Consider the following 23,340-nt stretch of genomic DNA (forward strand, 5'->3'; position numbering starts at 1 on the left):
ATCCCAGCTCCATGTAGCGAGTCTATCATAAACTACCCTCCCGAACAATTTGCTTCCGCGTCCAGCAATGAGATTGGTCTATATTTTGCCCAATCAGCTACATTCCCCATTTTAAAAATCAGCACAAAGATTTCCGGTTTCCAATACCCAAGGCTCTAATAAGATCGGCCTACTGCATTGAAGAGTGCTAATAAATTCCTATACCAAAAAGGGGTGTGTATTGTATAGACAACGGTGGGGCAATAATCAGGCCGAGGACTTTGCCCAATGGCCGAAGCTTTGATGTTTTTATTTATCTCTTCAATGGTAAAAATTAAAGGAATCGCCTCAATGTGCGAGTCATTGGAGAATTCATCACCAGGAGCCATGTTATTATTTCTTGTAGGCTTATACAGGCCAGAAACATGGTTTATCTGTTAAGTCGCGGTAACGTTTGCACTAACGCCCCGAATGGCGTCTTTTCCTCTGCATCCTATTGAGGCTAGTGTCCAAAATGCATCCGAGTACCCTGAGTTTTTAATCCAAAGAGAAGATTTTTCTTGGCACATTTGCAGTCTACGCCAAATCACTTTGACTGATTACACACAAAACAGTCCCATATAAACCCACACACCAAAAACACCTAACCTATACCATCTAGTAGCAAATCCAGTGATCAGTCTTTCCGAACTCAAGCTACCAACAGCACAGCAAAATCTCTCTTGCACTATCCCTGTCCGTCCAACTAACTGTCCCCATCCCTCCTTCCTTTTCAGATCCCCTGAGCGCCTGGAGACCATGAAAATGGCAGCGGTGCACGGTACAAATCTCACTACCGTAACATAAATGATCAGATATTTTCTTTTGCTATGGTTTATTGGTATTGGTGAGTTCTGTCCTTTTTGTACAGACATTTTCAAAGTCTCTCATTAGTTTGTGCTCACTCTGTTCTTGTAGTATTAACATGAGCACATCGGCTAATGTGATCTTCAGCCCAGGTCGTTTGGCCTCAAAGTAGATTAGATACTGCCTTATTAACCTGTCAATGGACCTTACCTTTGTGTTCCCTTAGCACATGAGGATTGTGATCACTTTCATACCATGTCACAGCCTCTAGTACACTTGCTTACAAATGAATGGGCACGATGAAATAGTCTATCGCACTGCTCTTTCTCACTATACTCTTGATTGTTACCATACCCGGCTGTCATTTATTGCGTGACAATTTAGGTGATCTCAGCCCTAGCCCGTATACCCCCTTGTATCTCTACTACCCCCTTCTTGGGAAACTCCTAGAGAAGTTGATCTTCCCCCAACTGACCCATCACACTGAACTCGTTGGTCGGCTCCATGATCATCAATCTGGATTTCGAACATCCAGTGGCACGGAAACTGCTCTCCTTAACACCCGTGAAGAACTGCTTGCAATACCTGACCTCTCTTCTGCCTTTGACATGGTCAACCACTCTATCCTCACAAAATGGCTCCATGACACCTTTGGTATCTCATAACAGGCACTGGACTGGCTTGCCTCCTTCCTCACTGACTGTCTGTCCCAGGTGCACCTCAGTACTTTCTCCTCTCCCACCACTCTCTCTACAGGGCTCTATACTCACCCCTTGGCTTCAACATCTACCTTGCAGCTCTCGGCCACCTGATCTTGGCCCTCTCTCTGGTTATTTCCAGTGTTACGCAGATGACATACAACTCTTCTCCATGCTCCCCTCTTCCTCCTCCTCCTCCATCATTCCCGATTGCTTGTCTGCTATTCAGTCTTTGTGTTCTTCTAATGATCTCTGTCTTAATGCCAGTAAGAGAGAGATTCTTCCTACCAGGACACCTGTTCCCCGCTTCCCTCCAGCCCTCTGGCCACTCTATGGGCTCTCCCCATTCTCCTTCTACTGAGGCTCGTAACCTGGGGATCATCTTCGACTCCTCTCTCTCTCTCCTTTATTCCCCACATCCTGGCTCACTTTCAACTTCACCTCCTCTAGAGGCATTCTCCCATTCCTCACCTTCCCCCAGAAGCTCAATGTCTGTAGAGCTCTGGTCCTCTCCAGGCTGGATTACTGTAACAGCCTTGTCCTTAAACTGCCCCTTTCCTCCCTTTGCCCCCTTCGACTTATCCAGAATAGGGCTATGAGACTTATCCGTGGCCTCAAGTCCAGGGACCGTATTGCCCCAGCGCTAAAATCTCTCCACTAGCTCCCGGTGGCTGCAAGGATCAAATTCAAGACCCTCTGCATCATCCAAAAGGCTTTCTGGGGCCTGGGACCAAACTATCTACAGCTTTGACTTGCAAAATATTCTCCTTCCGGATCCCTTCGACCCTCTAGCTCTAACCCTCTGCTGGTCAAACGTTTCTTCAAGCAGAGAGCTGGGGGCAGATCTCTTTTTCTTTGGCTGGCTCCCTCTCTCTCTCTCCTTCTGGAACTCGACCACTACAAGTTCTGCAAACAACTCAAGTCCTTTCTCTTTTCCACCTCGTTCCCTCTTTCCCTCTCTTGTTAACCCACTCCACTGTTGCTGAGACGTTCGGCCCGGTCCCTCTTGCGTACAACAGGGTCTAGGCCATCTACCCAGTCATCAACAGCCTCACTCCATGCACTGCCCTCTGGGCCCACACCTGACTGCTGTGAGAAAGCAAGGGGTGTCTCACTTGCTAGTCCCCGGGGATCTCCCTCTCATGTGGACAGGACACGGCCATCGCGAGGATCACCTTGGTGAGGATCTTCGGGGAGTGGGGTTTCGACAACCTATGGTGAGATGCAGTAACCCCCCATTTTCCGTGCCCATACCCCATCCTATTTTATCGGATTCTCCAACGTTCCAACTCCCCACCCCCTTTCTACACAAACACTGGGCAGAGGAAGAGGAGGATTGAGAGTAAAGAGACTAATACTTGCATGTTCCATTGGACCTGTCCCATTAATAAGGTCAGGCAAAGTCAGGCACTTGACCTTAATCACATACATCTGATACCATTGGCTCCCCACACACATTTAAATGGCGGAACATGGGGACACACTCTGAGCAAGATGAGACACGAGAAGGAGCAGATCTTCTGGAGGGAAGGTGAACCCATCGGAGCAGGACGACCGATCGAGGGACCAGAACGAGGGGTAGGGAAACCATGAAGATCCCTGTGGGAGGTCGTTGACTCTGGGAAACTGTGAAGGATACTCTGAGAAAGTCAAATCCCAGACAAGAAGAAGCCTGCTTTGTGTTTCAAGGACGCCAGCGACCCTCCCGGGTGAACGGCAGAGTTGGGGAGGCAAGGCCAAATCTGTGGTATCAACCTTGACTCGTGAATCAAAGCCACAGAGAAAGGAAAGGAATGCACACAACCAGTGAGTTAGCGAAAGACATGAAAGGCCGGTTTGCATTAAGGAAAGATTGAAGCTGCAACAATGTATCTCCCAATCGAATGTTGCACGCGTGCTGATGAGACGCGAAAAAAAGCAAACTTGTAGTGAACTTTAAAGTCACATATAACTGTGAAACCAGTGATACAGAAGAGCGTAGTGGTCCGGCGAATGGAAATAGCAAACTCGGAAGTCTTTGCAAAATGTTTGATGTTTTGTTATAAACTGAAAAAGTGAAGAACTCTAAAATGTGCAATGGACAAGATGAACCCAGATGAAAGGGGAAGTTAAAAGGTGATTGCTTTAAGAGAAAAATTTCTTTGAACTTTTCTGGTTGTGTTGTGGAACTACCAAGACCAAGAGACACTGGGGTAAATACAATAATGGAGAGCTGAAGTGAAAGTCGAAGTGGTCCTGCGGAGGGCTATGGAAAAAGCATTGCGCACTCGAAAGTCTTCGACATCAGTGAAAGGTCCGAGCCAACTGAGGGAGACCTGGAATGTGAAATAAGTTAGGGGAAGGGAACCCCTAACGAAGGTGAATAAAGCTTGGGGAGGGGAACCCCTGCAAGTTCTGTGATTGCGAGGTCCGAGCTCGGCTGATGGAGTTCTACGTTAAATCGGTTACTTTTTGATGAGGTCCGAGCCCAACTGAGGGAGACCTACCTGAACTATTGATGCCTTGAGAGGTCCGAGCACGACACAGGGAGACCTACAGGAGCTTTTGTTGAACTGTGAAAGAACCTTTGGTGATCTAAAAATATGTGACTTTAATGTAGAAGGCCTAGCGGGCCTCAAGCCATTTGATAACCTGAGCCAGAGGAGAGCCATCTTGATCCTTTGTTATAACACTGACTTTCCTTTGCATACACATACCCCATTACACACTTTTTGTATGACAGATAGGGCAGTAATTCTTTTTTTTTTTAGTATAGGCTATTTTGATTTGACATAGACTGACTAGGACTGTGTTTTCTTTTTTATGTGATGAGAGAGACTACTCCCATCATAGCTATAGGGCAAAGTAGGAGTTTTTCCAAACACCAAGAATTTAATAAAGGTTTTTAAACTTGTAGCTCTTGTGTCAGTGTCATACTTGTGATACCATGCCTCCCTTACATAGCTGGGCGGCTGTCGTCCGCCACCTTGGATCAATCCCACCCTTGCACTTACCTGCCCCCTCCTCTTGGGATGTTATCGCCCTTACACTTACCTGTTTCCTCCCCCACAGGTACCTCTGGCACTCACCCCGCCCCTGAGGAACCCTCTCTAGCACTTATCCACCGCCCTTTTTTTTTCACTGCACTTACACATTCTGGATTTCACGAAGGCCTAGTAGGACTGTTTCTCGTTTTATTATTTATTCATTGTCATTGTTTTATTTTTCTACCTTGTTCCATTTTGTCTTCTGGCGCCTTAAAACACTGTTCTGTTGTATAGGCGCCTATTAAATAACCAATAAATTAAATAAATATAGAAAAGAAGGACGTCAAAGTCCATTAGTGTCTCTCTTGTCATCAGACAATTTGATTGATGGTATACTCAACATAGTCTTCCATAAAATCACCTCCCACAATCAACGTATGATGAGGAATCGTCTGGCATTATAAAAATTAACTACAGTTAATTTCCCCATCCCTCTCCATTGCACTTCTCCCCCACTTTCCCCTTGCACTTTCTCATTCTCGCACTTTCACGATCCGAATGGCACAAGGCCTAGTAAGATAGTTTGTCTTGTCCTCCCTCCCTTGTCTTGTTGTGCCTAGAAACACTTGTGTACTGGCGCATTATAAATGACTTATCATATCATATCATATACCCAGTTGCAAGCAGTTTATTTTCTAGTTCTTTAAGCATTTCATTTTAAAGTTTCGATTTTATAGTACTTAGAATGTAAAAGATGGTATTTTTCATCATTTGTTATATTCATTCATTCGATAACTTGCTGTGAAATGCTGATTTCTCTCTCTCTCTCTCTCTCTCTCTTTCTCTCTCTTTCTCTCTCTTTCCCTCTCTCTTTTTCTCTGTCTCTGTCTCTCTCTCTCCCCACCCCCAGCCATTGTTGACTGCAGCGTGAACAGATAAACACCACTGAATATCTTGAGGTTTTGAGGAAGGGTCAAGGGGTTTTGTTTTAATTGTTAAAGATGGAATGAAAGCAGAAGCAACAGAGGGCAGCCCTTGAGGTGGGATCTAGCCCTGTATTTTGAGACATACAGTGTCTGCAGGAACATTGCCATCACACTGAGTGGACATTGACCTGTGGATGGATGTGAGGGGGGTATGAGTAGGCTCTGTGGGGGTGTTGAGGTTCCATTTAAGGGCTCAGAGTGCCAAGCAGCAGCATCTGCAACTACAGCACTACCAATCAACCGATGGGCAGCAGGCAAAATGAATTATTTCCTTGGTGCTCAAACAAGAAACGGAAAGAAACAGATTGAGTAGGACCCTTTCCGAAAAGGAGGGACATTTTCGGAGAGAAAAGTGCCCATTGCTCTCAAAATAAGCTTTTAAAAAGGACATTTATCAACTGTACTAAGATTGTAAAGTGTGTGTGTTTTTTTTAAATGTGCCAAAGTTCATTTGTAATGATCACTTACAGTATAGCATGTAGTCAAAGAAAGAATTACAAATGTATTTTTTGGTTTGTAATAAAGCAACAAAAAAAACATTATCAAAGCCTAGAATTGAGTGAACGTTATCATTTCAAGATGGACAATCTGGTACACTTCTATTGTAGTCTTTTGAAATACCCTTATGAGAAAGGGGAAGGGACAAATGGCACCAATGGGGGTTTCTGGCTACTTGCAATAAGAGCGACTAGAGTTTTGAGAACACCCGATTAGCGACATATCTTCATATTTGAGAAATATGCCTGTGATAAAGAGTTTGGATGACTGAATCATCAAGAGCATAATGCACAGTGGGCTCATTTTTCACAACATTCACCCTATCAATAAAGTGTTTGTAATCATGAACCATACATACCAATTCACAGAGGCCTCAGGGTGTTTATGGAAATATAAAATGGCTGCAGTACCTATGTCACTATGTGCAGGCCTTGAAGGTTTTGAGGAGGATCATTTTTAGAAAAGGAGAGGCTGGGAGGGGAAGAACGTCTGGACTTCAGCTCAGGAAGGCTTTGCACATGCCTGGTCCAATATGTACAAACATCCTTAGAGAATATTTTATATGTATGTAATATATTAATAATAATAATTTGTGTTCTTTTTAGTATGATATGATATGATAATTTATTTATATAGTGCCTATACACAATGTGTTTCAAAGCGCTTCAAGGCAAGGGAGGGAACAAGGGAAAATACAATGACATTCTTACAGGCCATGAACAGTAAGGATGTGAAATTAACTATCGTACTCAGCCTGACCACATTTCAGATAGTGGAGGGAGGGGGAGAGTGGGAAGGAAATGGGAACAGACAGGCGACTACCGTACTAGGCTTGACGACTTTTCTGGTAGAGCTGGAGAAAAACAAGAGGTGAGGGAGAGGGGTGCAGAAAGGTAGGGAGTAACAAAACAAGCGACTATCATACTAGGCCTGACGACATTTCAGATAGTGCTGGAGGAGGGGTGGGGAGGACAAAAAAACAGTAAGGGGAGGGGGAGGAGACAGACGAGGTTGCTATCATACTAGGTCCAGGGACAATTCTGATAGAGTAAGTGCATAGAAGAAAGTAAAGGGAGGAGATAGGAAAAGGGAGAAAGGGAGAGGAGGAGAGAACAGAGAGTAAGCAGTCAAAAAGAGTGGAGAAGCAAGAGGGGAGAGCGAATACAATTGCAGAAGTCAGTAGTCACACATCATGTTGCAAGCCAGGATACAAGATGAAGATGGGAACAACATGATTCAGGGCCACCAGGAGTACAAGATGCAAAGGAAGTCCAGCATGAGAGTTGATAAAGGGTGACACACTGTGAATGAATGAAGTCCATAAAAGTCCAATCCAGCATTGGCCACAAGACGGTGATGGTGAAACCAGAATTTATCAGGAGTGTTTCATGCCTAATTCCTTGTGCTTCGAAGCGCTGTAATTTGTCTAGTAAGGCTGAAGGGCTTTGAACCTGTAACGTACAGTATTGCCCCATGATCGAGGCAACAATTGAACTGATGAGCTATCCACCACGACAGTATTTATGCATTCTACTTTAGTACTTTAAATATTTGCTTTGTTTTTTTAAATTAATGTATTGTCCATTTTGGCCCCTGAATATAGGACCTGGAAAAATAAAAGCTGCCTTTGCAGTGATTGGCCAATCACTGCAGATGTTCTTCCTGACCCCGCTTGGATTAGGAGGCTAACGCCAGCCCCTCCGCTCTTTTGAGGGTCAGGCAACCAATGCCTCCAAAGTAAACAGCATGTGCCTGACGCACAGCTACTGCATGTATGATGGGGCAGGGCGTGGGACACCCCCAACCCACACCTTACAAGTCCCCAATGAGAATCGGGGACAGGCGAGGCTAGAACTGCGGGGGCAGATTTTCGCCTATTCTATTCACGTTCCTTTATGATGGGTGATTTTCAAAGTGATTTATTATCTTCTAAAATGTCATAAGAAAATGTCAAGTCTCAAACTTGTCAACCGTTTTCATAAAACTAATGATAGTAATATATTGTTTTTCATACAGAACCTCCTATCATTGCATTGCACGTCAAATGACTACAAATAATAGTGGTTACTATTCTGAAAGGATACGTGTAGGCTTGTATCCTGCACCCACACCATGTATCTTTGACAGGTGTGTGGCTCCATTTGTTGATGGGTCTAGAAGAAGAAAATACATTCGGACTAGATTATGATGGGTATTGCATAGAATTTGTTGAATTTCTTTGAATTTTTGATTTCAAGTCCAATCCGTAAATTAATTTTTCCAAAGTCTTACATCGTGGTCATCTAGTGGTTTCACTAAGGTCCGCCTGCTCCTGTAAGTCTGTTTGGGTTGATCCAATATGAGTTAACATTGTTTTGGCATTAACAGATATTGCCTCTGCTAATGTAGCTATCCAAGCCCTCACCACGTGTTTCATCACTTTCACTATGTGGCTCATCAGGAGCGGTAATATGCTAGATCCTGGATGTTCACATTGTCATTGATGTGTCCATAAGTCTTCCAGGGTGATATGAGAAGATAAAGGGGTTGCAAGTGTTAATATCGCCGCAAACATATCACCATACATTTTCCCGGCGATATTACCCCATGGAGCCTGCGGGGGACACCCCTGCAACACCCATATTTTTTTAAAGGGAGCGGGGGACACGCCCGCAACCCCGCTCCCATTTAACCCTAATATTAACCTCATCAATAATATTGCCTATGCCGTTTTCCGACAACTATATATATGGCCATATTATCGGTGGGGATAATATTACCTGATACCAGTAAAGGTAGGTGTTGCAGTTTTCTGTAGTCACTTCTTGTCCTGGCCAGGTTTTCTAATTCCTGCGTGTATGTCACTGAGCCAGCGCTCAAGTTGGGATGCCCGCTGATCCTGGTGGTTACTATTCTGGCTGTTCTTCTAGGCTCTGTCTCACCTAAATATGGAATATTGGTAATTGCCTATTAGTGCAAGGCCCTGCATTGCGTCACTTTGTTTTGTGCCGTCAGAGTGCTTAGAGATGACTAATTCGGTTTGAAAGCACTATACAAACACAGGGCACATTTATTTAATCCCAGGTGTGCATGAGACTGAATAAATGAGACTGCTCACCTTATGTACATATGTCCAAGAAATCTAAAAAAACAAATATCAGTCAGTCCTATGTTCCAAACATTCATGAAACTGGAATACTTACCTTCAGCGCCACTTAACATGCATGCAACCACTGGGACTACTAACATGTTAATGTTAAAGGTATTTGTATTGTGCACTGTCAACACCGTAATGGTCCCCCAGCGCTCTGGCAAATGTGAAAAGGAGGGTGTGAAAAAAGGGGGCCGTAGGGTGGGTGGGTTTAGTAGGGTATAGTGGGATTAGGAAAGTGAGAGTTCTGATTTCCTGTTGGCAGCTACAGTTCGGGTTGCACCTTTCGCTGAGCTTAAGTGTGGTATTCGGGTCGGTGCGACTTCCCATGTGTTTTTAAGTGCGTGCGTATTGCTGTGCAGAGATGTGGTTGTGTGAGTTTCTGTATGGGAAGCATATGCAGTAAGTTGAGGTTTTAGAGTTGGGTTAGCGGGTTTTCCTTACCTCTTTGTGTTTCTATGCTTAACATCTATGATTATCCTGTGTGTTTGGTGTGGTAGTTTGTCCACTTAATTGGCAGGCATGTTGAGGAGTGGCAGTTTTCCTCTGTGTTACTCTAGTGGTATGTTTACCTTGCTGATGCTGGCGTGTTTGGCAATGATTGTGATAGAGGGTTCTGGTTACTCCCTGCCGGTCCCTTGGGGGTTCTTACCTATCTGAGTTTCCTCTGTAGAATAGCTGTCTGTGGGCAAGGGTTGTTGGGGTGTCCTCCCCCTGCCCTTCGGTTAGGGGATATTGTTAGGGTCATGGGTTGCTCCTTAGGATTCTTGTATCTCGTTGGGTGCATGCTTCCTAGTCGTTTCCTTCTGGTTCTGGATCAAAGAGCCAAGTTTTGAGAAGTTTCTTAAATTCCAAATGATCCTTTGTGGTGCATATGTTTTCTGGTGGGTTATTCTACGTTATTGCTGCCAGTTGAGAGAAAAATGATCCTCCAAATGTTTTTTTATTGTATGGCTTTGGTTCTAAGTGAATGTCGTTGCTTGATCTGAGTGGTATTGTCGGACGGTAGACGGTTATTTTCTCATTTAGGAACCCTGCTCATTGGTCGTGGATTGTTCTCTGTGTTATGCACATTGTTTTGAACTTTATTCGCTGTTTAATTGGTAACCAGTGTAGCATTTTCAGCGCTTGGGCAATATGCTCTCTTAGTGTTAGTTTGAGCAAGAGTCTGGCCGGAGCGTATTGGGTGTGCTGAAGTTTCTTTAATAGTCGTTCTGGCATTCCTAGGTATAGACTGTTGGCGTAGTCTACTCTGGACATGATGAGGGTGAGTGTTTTGTGGGTGAAAGAGAGGAATGGTAGGATCCTTTTTCACCGCCTGTAGGAGGAAGTACCATTTCTTGATTATGGCGTTTACCTGTGGCTCAAGTGTTAGTTTGTTGTCCATCAAAATTGCCTGGTTCTTTACTTTCGTAGATGCAGTTGGTGCTGTCACTAGTTCCGTCGGCCATGGGATGTAGTGATTGTTTTCCCCGCTCTTGGATATTATCATTATTTCTCTTTTGCCTGGGTTGAGTTTGAGGATCTTAGCGTTTATCCAGCCATAAAGTTCTTGTAGGCTGTCTTCCAGCCTTGTGTTCCCTTCCTGTGTATCTTGTATTTTGTAGACGATCTGTGTGTCATTTGTGCAGTTGTAGCATGTGAGGCCGTGTTTTTTTAGTGAGCATGATAAGTGGCGCCAAGAACGCCTCATTTACAGTGGTTGAAAATGTGCTCTGAAGTGACAACAGAAAAAATGTTTGGACCTTCGTAAGCACTGTAAACAAATCCATTATTTTTAAATATGAAAATCACAGAATATAGAAAGCAAGTACCATATCAAGAAACGTGGGAAAGGAACTTCAAGATATTTGCCAAATCGAACATTAAGGTTATGTTTGTAATGCTGCAATATTCAGGATCTGAGCAAAATAAATGTGCTGGCCAGCCCCCTTGCATACATCAGTGTGGGGAGTGTGTATGACAGACTGGGTGTTGGGATTGCAGCTGGACACCCCTTTAAACAGCTTTCACTATGAAATATATTTTACAAAAATAAATGTATTTCTATCCCTGTTTGGGGAACAGAAATGCAAGTGGTGCAGTGGTGATGCATACTGTAGCTGTCGCCCATAAAAAATAAAATGCCCGAAAGTGCCAGAAGTGACCTCTCCTATATTGTACACACCCTCCTCGGTTTTACCTGGTTAAGGGGAATGCTTCTGTTTTCTGCTCATTTTCTCGTTTGTGAATGTGGGATGTACTTTGCAATGTGCCTCTGATTTGCACCAAGGGGGAAAAAAGGCCATTGGATGCTCTTTGTGAATTTTGCAACACTTATTTTGGCCTAAGAAAAGGGGATGCGACGGTGCATCCCAACACTTGCACCAAAAATATTTTCAGAATGGGACTTTGTATTTATCCAGTCTGTTTCCGGTTCCATATGTATCTGATATATACATGGATGACTTCACTTTGATAAAGAGGTGCATGCAGGACAATGTCTAGAAGCCGCAAATCTTCCTGGAAGTTGTGCTGTGTGGATGCAAGCTTCTATAACCGAACCTTCTGAAACAGGGTGCAGTAACAATGGATGGCCGCTGGGGGTCACTGTGGGTGGTGCGGTGTTAGCTGGCCTGGTCCTGGGAGGTGAATAGGGGAGGCCATTTTGAGCTTCATTAATCTGGGATACAGAGGATTGTTGTACTTTGTGCCTGAAAGATGTTGGACAAGATAGATCGTGAGAGAGATGGTGGATGGGGAAGACGGAGGACTGAAAGCTAATATGGGACTATTGCAGGGTGGACGTGGTGTGGTGAAGGGCTAAACCAGACCAAAGCTGTCCCAATGTACAGGCGTCCCCTGGGGGAGAGAAAAAGAGTCCGACTGATCCGCCTGTGGCACAACCATGCTAGCTAAGAGCCCCAAAGTTGTCCCTTCAAGGAGTCTTGTGCCTTCGCTAACCCAATGTTTTTTATTTTCACAGGATGGAGGCCTCATGCCTGGAGCTGGCCTTGGAAGGAGAGCGTCTGTGTAAAGTGGGGGACTTCAAATCTGGTGCGGCCTTCTTCGAGGCAGCAGTGCAGGTTGGGACTGAGGATCTGAAGACCCTCAGCGCCATCTACAGCCAACTGGGCAATGCCTATTTCTATCTGAAGGAGTACTCCAAAGCCCTCGAGTACCACAAGCATGATCTTACCCTGGCCAGGTGGGCCTCTCCTACTGTCCTGATTTCACTGCTTCATGCATGAATTTGCGTAATCTAGGACCTCACGCCCCCGATTCCATACCCATCTCTACTGCCTTGATTTTCACTCCAGACTTTGCTGACATTCATTACACAGTCCCCCTTTTATCTGATTTGCCATCAGTCCAAATGCTCTTGAGATATCCTTTGTGAAGTCAATTTTGCAAACTCTACCACTTATTGGTGAGTTTGTGGATTTGGAGGTTTGGCGGAATGTTTGTCGGTCACTCGACCATATTTTTGTCGGTAACGTCACGTCACGTTGGCTTTTAAGGCCTGGTACAGAAAGAAGCTCCAGTATGGAGGTATACATCTGGTGGCATGTCACATTTTGTATCAAAAGGCTAATCGCAGGGATGGGAACCTGGCATCGCTGAGTGTCATGGGTTTCTCGGAATTGTCTGTGTTCCATGTAACCCCGCTAGTCTAAAACGGAACTCTGTAATGTCAGCTGTCGACTGAGATGCTAGATGGAAGCAGGTTTTGATTCTGTAGAGGGGGCTGCTTTTGGTTCTGGGGTGAGGTGGGGTGTGGATAAGTTCTGAAGGGCATAGGATTCTAAGTAGTTCATGGGTGAGCCCTCACTGGTGGTGAATGTTTTCAGGGAGGTGGGCCTAAATATTTTCCTGGAATTAGGGCGAGCGCAGTGAGGGAGCTTGAAATAATTAAGGGGGTTTTGAGGAGAGCCCCCAGGAATATTTGTAAAATAATGTGCTGAAATGATACATATTGCAGAACAATTTTTGAGAAAAATTGGGTAAATAGCCATACAATGTGCAATGTGTTCTCTAGGAAAGCATGAAAAATATCCTGTACATTTCATGATTCACGGCCAGTCATGTCTGGTAAATCTTTAAACAGGTTATCGCAAGCGACCAAGCCTAGTGAAGAAGCTCTAAATAATTAAGGGGATTCGCGGGCAAGCACCACTCCTCGGGACATTTCAATAACAATTATTTGCTGAAATTATTCATTTTGCAGCATGATTTTTGAGAACAATGAAGTAAACAGCCGTACAATTTGCAGTTGGTTCTCTACAGTAACACATGAACAAATCCAGGAAAAGCCACGAAACGAACTGTACACTACATAGAAGCACCTTTCTGTGCCAATAATGGTCACTGTAAATCACAAGCATGAATCTGCTGACACAACCGATCTATACAGCAAGCCATGCGAGGGATTTATAGTCATCAATCATACAACCACACACACACACACTCATGCCCAGTCTCTCACACACACTTACTCTCTGATGCTATCAGACAGGGCATACACACACACACACAGCTACCCTGCAGAGGCGTTGCTAGGGACGGGTTGGGGGGGGGTTATAGCCCTGGGTCTTTTGGTTGTAGCCCCGGATAGAGGCTCAGGGACTAAAACCAAAAGGCAAGTTCACGGGCACAGCACCAAACACCAGGTGGGATGAATTCAAGGCACGCAGCACCAGTGCACCATGGAAGGACTTGAACACCCACGGCATGCGGGTGCTACGCTGTTGAACAGCGTTGCTAAGCAGCAGACTGCACCACATACATTTCATTGACATCTCCTATGGCAGCTTAGTGTAGACCTGTCCCGGTTCCATGTGTTAAAATCGTGGCAAAAATGGCCCTTTACCCAAAGAATCGCGGCAAAAAGGCTGTGGTTTTGCTGCCGCAATCCATGTAAGGGATGCGGGGGACACCACCACAACTCCCAGACCCTTTGTACCATTTAAGTGGAGTGGGGGACACCTCCACAACCCCTGTTCCCCTTAAATGGTATAATGGGGTACACCTTTACCGGGTCAAACCACAGCATTTTTACAGCAATTTTTTGTAAAGGCGACATTTTTGCCGCGATTTTATTACTGCATACCCCTGTGCCAACCACTTCCCTAGTCGTATTCCAATGATTGGTCAACGTGTCAAACTGCACCTCCTTCGTTGATGCTGACTGTTATCCTGGATTGCCACCACTGTCTTGTGCTGTACTTCACTCATGTGGTTTGTCGTCTCGCTTGCAGGACCATTGGGGATCGTATCGGGGAGGCGAAAGCAAGTGGTAACCTGGGGAACACGCTGAAGATACTCGGGCAGTTTGATGAGGCCATCGTTTGCTGCCAGCGCCATTTGGACATCTCCCAGGAGCAGGGAGACAAGGTACTGCTGCCACATGACTTTGACATTGTATTTATGGAGGCTTCTGCACGTGCAACTCCTTGGCAATATGTTATAAGACCTGCACTATGCTAGCAGTATATGAATGTGCGTGCACAGTGGGCAAACCTATATTGAAACAAACATAGTTAATGTTACTAACTATAAAAAGGACAAATCTACACACGTTGGGAATGCCAATGTTATGATACTCAGTCCAGATTAAATATTTCCCTACCACAAAGTACATCAGACAACAAATTAACTCTGAATTAAGACTGAATTGATCAAAGCTACCTAACATTTTAGGCCCGTGTGGAATTAGTTCCCATACGAAATGCACATTTCACTTCCCTAGGACTTTACAAATCCTGGACCAGTGCTCACCCAACTCGTGAGATTTGTTGTGCTTTGCTAATGGTTTTATATAGTTTGGGCAACAGTGACAATGACCGCATAGTTATATATGTAAAAAACAGGATTTTATTTGTTTTAAATCTGTTAAATTAATTTCAGAACACATTTCTCAAAATTGACTGCACCAATGTTCACGTGTCGGGTTGAACCCCGAGCTACTGCACAGTCGAAAACTGAACGAGTACTTTGATCTGAAAGCCATTTACTTGGCTAAATTTAGCAATACGTTCCATTAAAATTTCTCCAACATGAAATTTGCATCGATGCAATCCGAATTCAGTTGAAGCACACCTTGTTTCCCGAGGAAATATAGTTTCTAAACCTTATTTGCCAGCAATGAATATCTGCTTACAAATTCTTTTTTTACGAACACACACAAAAGCACCAAACGTTCACCGTGTAGATGAACAGTGCTCATACACCCCTAACTCTTCAAGAGATGTAACAAGCAGACTTGTGCCCACACACAAAGAAAAACACATTCGCACACAAACACACTTCACAACACAAGAGAGTTGTATATACTCTCAACGACATACATGTCGCGTTCATTTCACCCTGTGAAGGAGCACCACGCATGCACACTTAACTCAGAAAAGCAACTTATGTATTTATTTATGTATTTGCATTTATAAAGCGCTCACACAGCTCAGGGGCATCGAGGCGCTGTTGCAGGAATGGTTTAGCTGCATAATGTCATGCTGATGCTCACACTTAGAAAACGCGATCGCACTCAGATGTCATGTATCATTTTTCAGGCTGCCTTTTTGGACAAACTCCCTGAAAAAGAGCAACATCAAAAAATGTTGACAATGATTTTTGTTGTTGTTTCTGAATGGGCAGTTAACACGGCTTCACTCTAGGGTGCAGATCTGCAGGGAAAATACACGGACATTGTGAATATCGCCATTTTCACGCACCCCAGACTTTTTCTTTGGGATGCACCACTCTGGAGTAATGTAAGGTGAGGGGTGTGTGATCTAAAATGTGAACTGCACGGCAGCCTCATTGCTCAGCATTGGGGACCCGTAACCCAACTCATTTACCAGCTTTGGAGGTGTATTTTTATGGCTGGAGTAGCTCCTTTCCTGGAGAAATTAGGTAAGGGCTTGGCATACTCTTTTCCCTTGTTGGAAACTCTGATAGAATTGAAAAGAACCTTTCGGCCCAGGCAGCTGCCGCAGTGCATTGTGGGTCAAAGGAAGGAATATCATCTGACCCTTAATGGTTGCAAGGAAGAGAACAGGACTTACACTGAGGTGGACACAGGGGTGTTGCTAGGTCTGGGAAAGATGACACAATAACGCCTGTTGGGGTGCAGGGGAGCAACATAAGGCTTAATACATGCAAAGTACACAAAGGAGGTGATTTATTCGATGCAGGTGTTTCTTTGTAGTTGTGCATTTAAACACTAAGTAACTTTGCACTGGCAGCCCTCTGAAGTCATTATAAAGTGCTCCTTCACGTGAAGGTCTCTTTCCGCTGGTGAGGGCTCAACTAAAAGAAATGTCAGATCACGAGGAGTCTCAGGAAAATATACAACTTGAGAAGTTTCTGAAAACAGAATGGACGTTTCCTGGTGTGGATCCTAGGAGGACTAACATTCTGTATTTTACGGCATAGGACAGAGAACGGTCTTCCTCCTAAATGCTTTCTGCAGCAGCGGTGTATGGTCAAGTGGTTTTTGAGGTGTCCTGAGGATATGAGGATGGAGATGAGGCAAAATGGTGTTGCTCACGTTCAGGGACGTCGATTCGCCAAAATGCCAGCGAAAGTGGAAGTGACATCACAGACCTGGTGACATCACAGGAAGTGATGTCACTTGACCCAGATGGCATCAGTTCTTCTTTAACCCTGGTGACATGCAGTTGCGACCCCAGGCAACTCCCAATTGACGTCCCTGCTCTCGATATGAAGTATGAACACAGTAGAGAACTTTAGACGGGATCCTCTACTCGTCAGGGAGCCAATGCCATCTATAGTATTGCACTTAGCTTTTGTTGTTCATTTTATCGTTGTGGTCTTATTCTGAGCACTCATTTAAGTTCCACTGATGTATTTACTTTAGTGTGGCTAGGTGGGGGAAACCAAGGGGCAACTTTCATTTGTTTAGATTGTTTATGTAGGCAGCAGGGGCCTCCCTCTGGAACAGCCTTCCTGCCTCCCTGAAACTTGAGGAGAACCATCTCCGGTTCCGGAAGCACCTCAAAACCTTCCTCTTCGCTTCTGCCTTCTCTCTCCCTCTCCCCTGCTAATCCTGCTTAACTCCCCACTGAACTCAGCTCAAACCTGCATCTGGGCCACTCTCAGCAACCTCGGTCCAGGGCCCAGCCACTCTCCACCTGCACTGCCTCCCCGGCTCCCCCTGCACTGTGGGACTGTCACTGTATCCCTACAGCCCCTTTCCCAGCACTTGCTCTGCACTTACCTCGCACTTGCCACCAGCTGGCCCTTTCTATTTATTATTTATTATTATTTTATTTTTTATTTTTTATTTTTTATTTTTTATTTTTTTTTTTATTTTTTTATTTTTTTATTTATTTATTTTTTTTTACGCTACTTACCTTGTACTGCACTTCCCCCCCCCACCTCCTCCCCCCTGCACTTCCTCCTTTTCCCCTTACCTCTGCACTTGCGCGATCTGAATGAAACCTGGCCTAGTAGGATCGTTTGTCTGTTTTCCCCTTGTTTCCCTCCCTCCCTGCCTCGTCGCGCCTTGAAACACTTGTGTATAGGCGCGTTACAAATACCATATCATATCATATCATATCATATATCGGCATTGAGTGATCAAACTGGCCAGTAACTGAAAGTCTTATGGGACATCCAGCATGTTAGGATGTGGTCATAGAGCCTCGGATAGAGAGGCATTCAATTCTCTTATAAGTTTGTGAGAAAGACTCGGGTAACAGCCTAAGGGGGGTGGGATAAAAGAAAAGCAAAATACATAGCGATTCGGCCACTGGAGAGGGTGGGAAGGTAATGAGAAATAGCACCAGACAATCCGAACCTTAACTCCAGCATTTGATCACATGCAGTGGTAGGAACTTGAGCCCATTGGAAAGACCTGGCATTTTAATGCGATTGATCATGATTTGGGCTGACATGGCCCTCTAGTCATTTATCCAAAGGCTAAAATCACAAAGCACATGGGTTTTACTTTCTGAGGGTGGCGCAATGTTGAGCTGATCAGAGAAGGGGGGTCTTCTTCCCAGAAGGATTGGAAACTACCATGACATCAAAGATGTGTGCAATGAGAAAATCAATCTATCATTAATGTCTCAGTTATTAGTAAAGCTGGTACTGTTCTAAAGGAGGCATGGATGCATTCTGACTAACGCAACTCTGCCACCTCCCAATGGCTAATATTATGCATTTAGAGAAATGTAAAGCAGGACGGGGCAGCTTGGGGGATGGAGGTTCTCGAGGAATCCTTGTATCGGCTTTCAGGGATGTCAAGGTATGAGAATCACAGCTCATATTGCTGCCCGCAGGTGCCTAGTGGTCCATGCAAAAGGCACTAATAAGGACTACACAAGAGGAGAAAGCCTTTCTACTGGGAAGAGCCCAGCTGAATCTCAACACACAAGCAGATGGAAGGCCCACACCCTAGAAAAGTAGATGTTTTAAAGGGGTCCAACTCTTTCATGTTACAATGCCCGAGGTTAACACATGACACCTGCTGAGGTGGTTGTCCAGAATGTTCAACCAGCAAGGGTTGCAAGCTGTGGGCCGCGGCTGGGCACAGTGTTTGTGCCCTCCCCCCAGACTGAGCATGGACTAGTGAAGATGGGCTTCCCTGGGGTATATCCACAATGCTGGCACAATTGACTATGGAAGAATGGTGGAGATACTCTTTTCAGGACGCTGATCGTCGATTAACAATTGACCTAACGTTTTTCTTGGAATTAGTAGAAAAAAAACTAAGAAATGCAGAAGATAATTAATAACCTTAGTATTCATGACTCTATAGTACTCTGGTTTTATTATGAAGTATAAGGATGTTTGTCTTCTCATTGTTTTTTCTAATCTGCATTTTTAATTGCATTTCGGAAACTTTCTCACATTTAATTCGGAAACGTGACAGTTAGAATGATGCACCGAAGAAGTTCTTCCATTTTCTTGATGTTTTGATGTAAATGTGTTTTGATGGAATTGTTCTTAATCATTTTTTATAGGTTTGTAACAAACCAATAAAAAAAACTAAACTATGCTGGCACTTGCTCAGTAGCCATATGTTCATCACATCCTGTGCACACGGAGTGAAACCATTCAGAGCGCCTGTACACCTCTGGGTTAAACAGGGAGAAAGCGAGTTACTATTCAGTGGCAGATCAGGTGTAATCACTTCCGAGTTCAGGGATTCTCACAGGAAAGAAAATAGATGCAACTCTAAATCCAGAAGCAAAACATTTAAAAAAAAAATAAAACAAATAGGAAAAGGAGGCCACATAAAGTATTAAATGCCCTATGAGAGTTTTCTCTTGACCTATGAGCTGCATGACAGTTTTGGCCACTGGCGGATGTTTTTGCCTGACTGATATCGACTTGTCGCCTGTCGTTGTATCATAAGGGGCTTGTTCTTTCCATATTCCAGGTGGGGGAAGCGAGAGCCTTCTACAACACTGGAAATGTCTACCATGCCAAGGGGAAGCAGATGTCCTGGAGTATGGCCCACATTCCTGGTGACTTGCCGGAGGAAGTCAAGAGGACGCTGCAGAAAGCCACCGAGTTCTACGAGTAAGGAAGCCTTCAACATCTCCAATGATTCTATTTTATACACGCACACAGTAGAGTCATGTCCATTCTGTGGCCTCCTTATATTTCGCTCAGTGAGGTCAACGGATGACATGTTACACCACCAGTGTTCATACAGTGACATCCTCTTGACTATGCATGTCACTCGATGAGATCATCATTATAAGTTGCACCAGGGACCAATGCATATTCAATTACATCATTCTGATCATAAATTGCACTTAATGTAAAGCTGTAGTTGAGTCTCCAGGTATTCCATTGCTCCAGTTACTGCTTCTCCCCTCTGTCTGTCGAAGCCCCCTTTGCCTGCTTTTCATTGTGCCCCTATTACACTAATTTGAAGGTGGTTTAAAATATGGATCAGCTGTTCTGTGATGTAAATCCTCCTTAATTACTCCTGGGACCTGCTCCGGGCAAGTCTTACCTGGGAGCCCCCACTGGATTAAGGTATCCTTGCTCTGTTTGTGTTCTTGACATTATTGTGACTCTCTGCAATCCTTCTATGTGCCAGCCAGTACTAAGTTCTGTTCTGCCACACTGGCCTGCTCTGGGAAATCGGGTTGGGCAGTATGGCCCATGCAAGGAGCATGAAAGTGTAAACCATTGATAAAAAGTGACATCCATGGCAAGGCTAGTAGCAGGATATATCTCACTCTTGGCTCATAACCCCCCTCAACACTTCTGTTCTTGAGGATAACAGCAGGAGATCAGCTCCAGTGAAATGCGGCTGATTTATTGTAACAATCAATTAATTACCCTACTGGAGTTAGTGATAGCAACCTCTTTAAGACCCTGGTTCTAACCCACAAATGTGTCAACCATACAGCCCCCCTATACCTCACCCAAAGAATACACCGGCCATCTTCCTCTAGACCAACCAGAACACCCTCTGCCAACGTGCTTACAGTACCTAAAATTAAACGAGCCAGAGCAGGTGGCGCTAGCTTCCCATTCATTGCAGCCTCACAGCGGAATGCCTTCCCACCGCACCTAAGAGCAGAAACTACCCATCTAGGCTTCCGCAAAGCCATCAAAACACTCCCAATCACATGATTCCGGTCTGAGGAAACTATATGTATGCAAGGGTTCTACAATGTCTGCCACATGTCTTTCACCTGGATGTGTGCTTCTTGTAACCAAGTCATTTCCTTGTAACAGCGCCTTGATGCCCCCGGGCTGTTTGTGCGCTTTATAAATTTAAAAATAAATAATAACATAGCAACCCTGTAGTAATGGTTGGGTTGCACTCCCTACAGGAAGAGCACTTTTGAGGTGTCTTAACTCTTGCACCATTAAAACAATCTGCACAAAACATTCCTAAACAAATCTAGTCCTGACTTTGATTTTTTTTTCTTTTTTTTTGTATGGAAAGTTTAATGTGGTCTCATCAAGGGGATTACAATATATACTTGGGGTCCCAAAACGCTTTCCCATTCATTCTCCATAAAGACATTTTCTATCATGTTGAAAGCCGGAACCGCTGGGCGGATTTGCGTTAAACTTTCGTGAGGGGGAGGCCGTTTGGTCCCAAAAGTGTAGTTTTGTAAATTTTGTACAAATCTGTCCAGCAATTCTTTTTAAGGTGCTCAGAAGTAGGCAAACGGGAATCGCTAATATCTGGGTTCTGTATGAGGACCTAAGTCCCGGTGTTCGCTTATGTGAACTTTTTGCAACAAACTGATTCCATAGCTGGGAAACATCAGATCTGATTGGTTGGGAGGCAAGCACATTTTTTTTCAAATGGCTGCCATTGATGGCAGACCTTCGTGGGGTCATGGGGATCCCAGACTCAACTCATTTGGAAATGAGGCATATTATACTCCACTGTATGACCCCGAATCGAGGCAGGGTGTAGGGGGGATCACACAAGGGTGCAATATGCCGCCCACCAATATAACAAAGTAAGTAGCAATTTTTACTGCAGGATTAATGGCACTGTTTATGCGTCTAGAACCTGGCCAATAGACCCAGACATTACCTAAATATCACATGATTCGGGGAAGGTAGTCATGTCCATGGTGCGTTGCCCACAAAACTGACATGGGGTGAGGTGGCCACTGGGCCTGACTGCGTCCAGGCCCAGTGGTAACCTTTTGGCTTGGCAGAGGGCCAGAGGCATAGCCAAAGGCTATGCCCCAGACAGAGTGGACACTGGCCAGGACAACAGGCCATTGTCAGTGGCCTAACACTCACAATAGGGTAAAATGGCTACTTTGGGTAGAAAGGTGGAGACCAGGAAAAAGTAGCTACTAGTGGCCATGGCCAGTTTTCCTTTGACCCAGGCAATGTGGCACAGCCCATGGTTGCAGGCAATGTGGCCAAAGGTGACCAGGTGCAATTGTTATTTTTGGTGACTTGGCATGGACTGGCGCAGTGGCGCCTAGCAAAGCCTAATGTAGAGGAGCAACTGTGTGCATCTGATCCCGCTCCCCTACCTCCCGTGTATTGGAGACATGAGATTGTGCCGTGCCTAACACCAGCCATAATACCAATACCGCAGCGGCATTTCTCATTTTAGAAAACAGACCTTCAACTGCGCATTAGCTGACCATTGGGACCTTCAGGACGCTGCGCCTGTGCCTGGATTAAGCGCTGGGAGTTGTCATCACTCGCGCACCCACAGGCAGTCACAGACAACTGCTCGCTTCCTGGAGGAGGCGGAGCTTTGTGGCCCACGTGACCGCTCATGTGACATCCTCTGCCACAAAAGCAGAGACAGCGCTGCCGAGCGGCGCATTTCTCATTTTAGAAAACGGACCTTCAACTGCGCATTACCTGACCATGGGGACCTTCAGGACGCTGCGCCTGTGCCTGGAGTAAGCGCTGGGAGTTGTCATCACTCGCGCACCCACAGGCAGTCACAGACAACTGCTCGCTTCCTGGAGGAGGCGGAGCTTTGTGGCTCACGTGACCGCTCACGTGACATCCTCTGCCACAAAAGCAGAGACAGCGCACCCTCGCGGCGTTGAGCCCGATAGGAGTAGAGGGCGTCGGCTGTTGTGTGGCTGTTTGGTGGCGTGGTGATTGCGCATACCCCTACACCTGATCCCTACTTAAAATAGTCGCTGGGATGAAATCATTCCTTGCAGCTACAAATAAGCCGGAGACGGGGTTCAGAACAAGGCTGCAGGTAAGGCAAAGACTGGCGTCACTCCCAGGGGTGACTGAGAGCAATGAATATCCCCAAAAATCGCAAATGCTGAAACAGACTCGTCTACCTTTCTGTAAAAAGCGAAAAAGCGGTTCTGTGGGGGATATTATAGACATGGGGAGTATTAGTCCCCCTATAAGATCAAAATTAGACATTCTCTTACTAGTACCAAATACCCCGACTCAACCAATGGCCTGTACGGTTCCTTCACTTGGTGGGACAACACCCCAGACAATCGGAAGTCAAGCTCAACCTATAACACTCAAAAGGTCATTAGATTATGTAAATGGATGTTCGCACCTTAGTGGGAAGCCAGAAGGTAACCAGCATTGTGAGAGGGTTACTCCTCCTAATGAATATACTATTAATCCAGCTGAGCCCCATCTCCCACTGGAAGATCGACCAGGGGAGACCTTGGATAACCTAGACAATATGGGACTTGAGGAAATAATCGAAGGACAAGTTCCTGAAAGCAACCTAGAGGTGAGAGAGGCGTTACCGGGACCTCCTAGCGAAGAAACCCCCTCTTCGGGTGAACTAG

General features: G+C 45.1%; 1 protein-coding gene across 5 annotated transcripts in view; it reads left to right on the forward strand.

Moving 5' to 3' along the window:
* The window catches only part of GPSM1 (G protein signaling modulator 1), a 1,136,422-nt gene that overhangs the window by 331,220 nt on the left and 781,862 nt on the right, over positions 1–23,340 (forward strand). For all 5 annotated transcript variants that reach the window (XM_069609568.1, XM_069609567.1, XM_069609566.1 and 2 more), the window contains exons 2-4: positions 12,069–12,290; positions 14,341–14,476; positions 19,488–19,630. In XM_069609568.1, coding sequence (XP_069465669.1) covers positions 12,069–12,290; positions 14,341–14,476; positions 19,488–19,630 — 501 coding nt within the window. The remainder of the gene's footprint in view (positions 1–12,068; positions 12,291–14,340; positions 14,477–19,487; positions 19,631–23,340) is intronic.

Source organism: Ambystoma mexicanum, chromosome 8 (assembly GCF_040938575.1).
Source record: "Ambystoma mexicanum isolate Mex_15411 chromosome 8, UKY_AmexF1_1, whole genome shotgun sequence".
Classification (NCBI taxonomy): Eukaryota; Metazoa; Chordata; class Amphibia; order Caudata; family Ambystomatidae; genus Ambystoma; species Ambystoma mexicanum.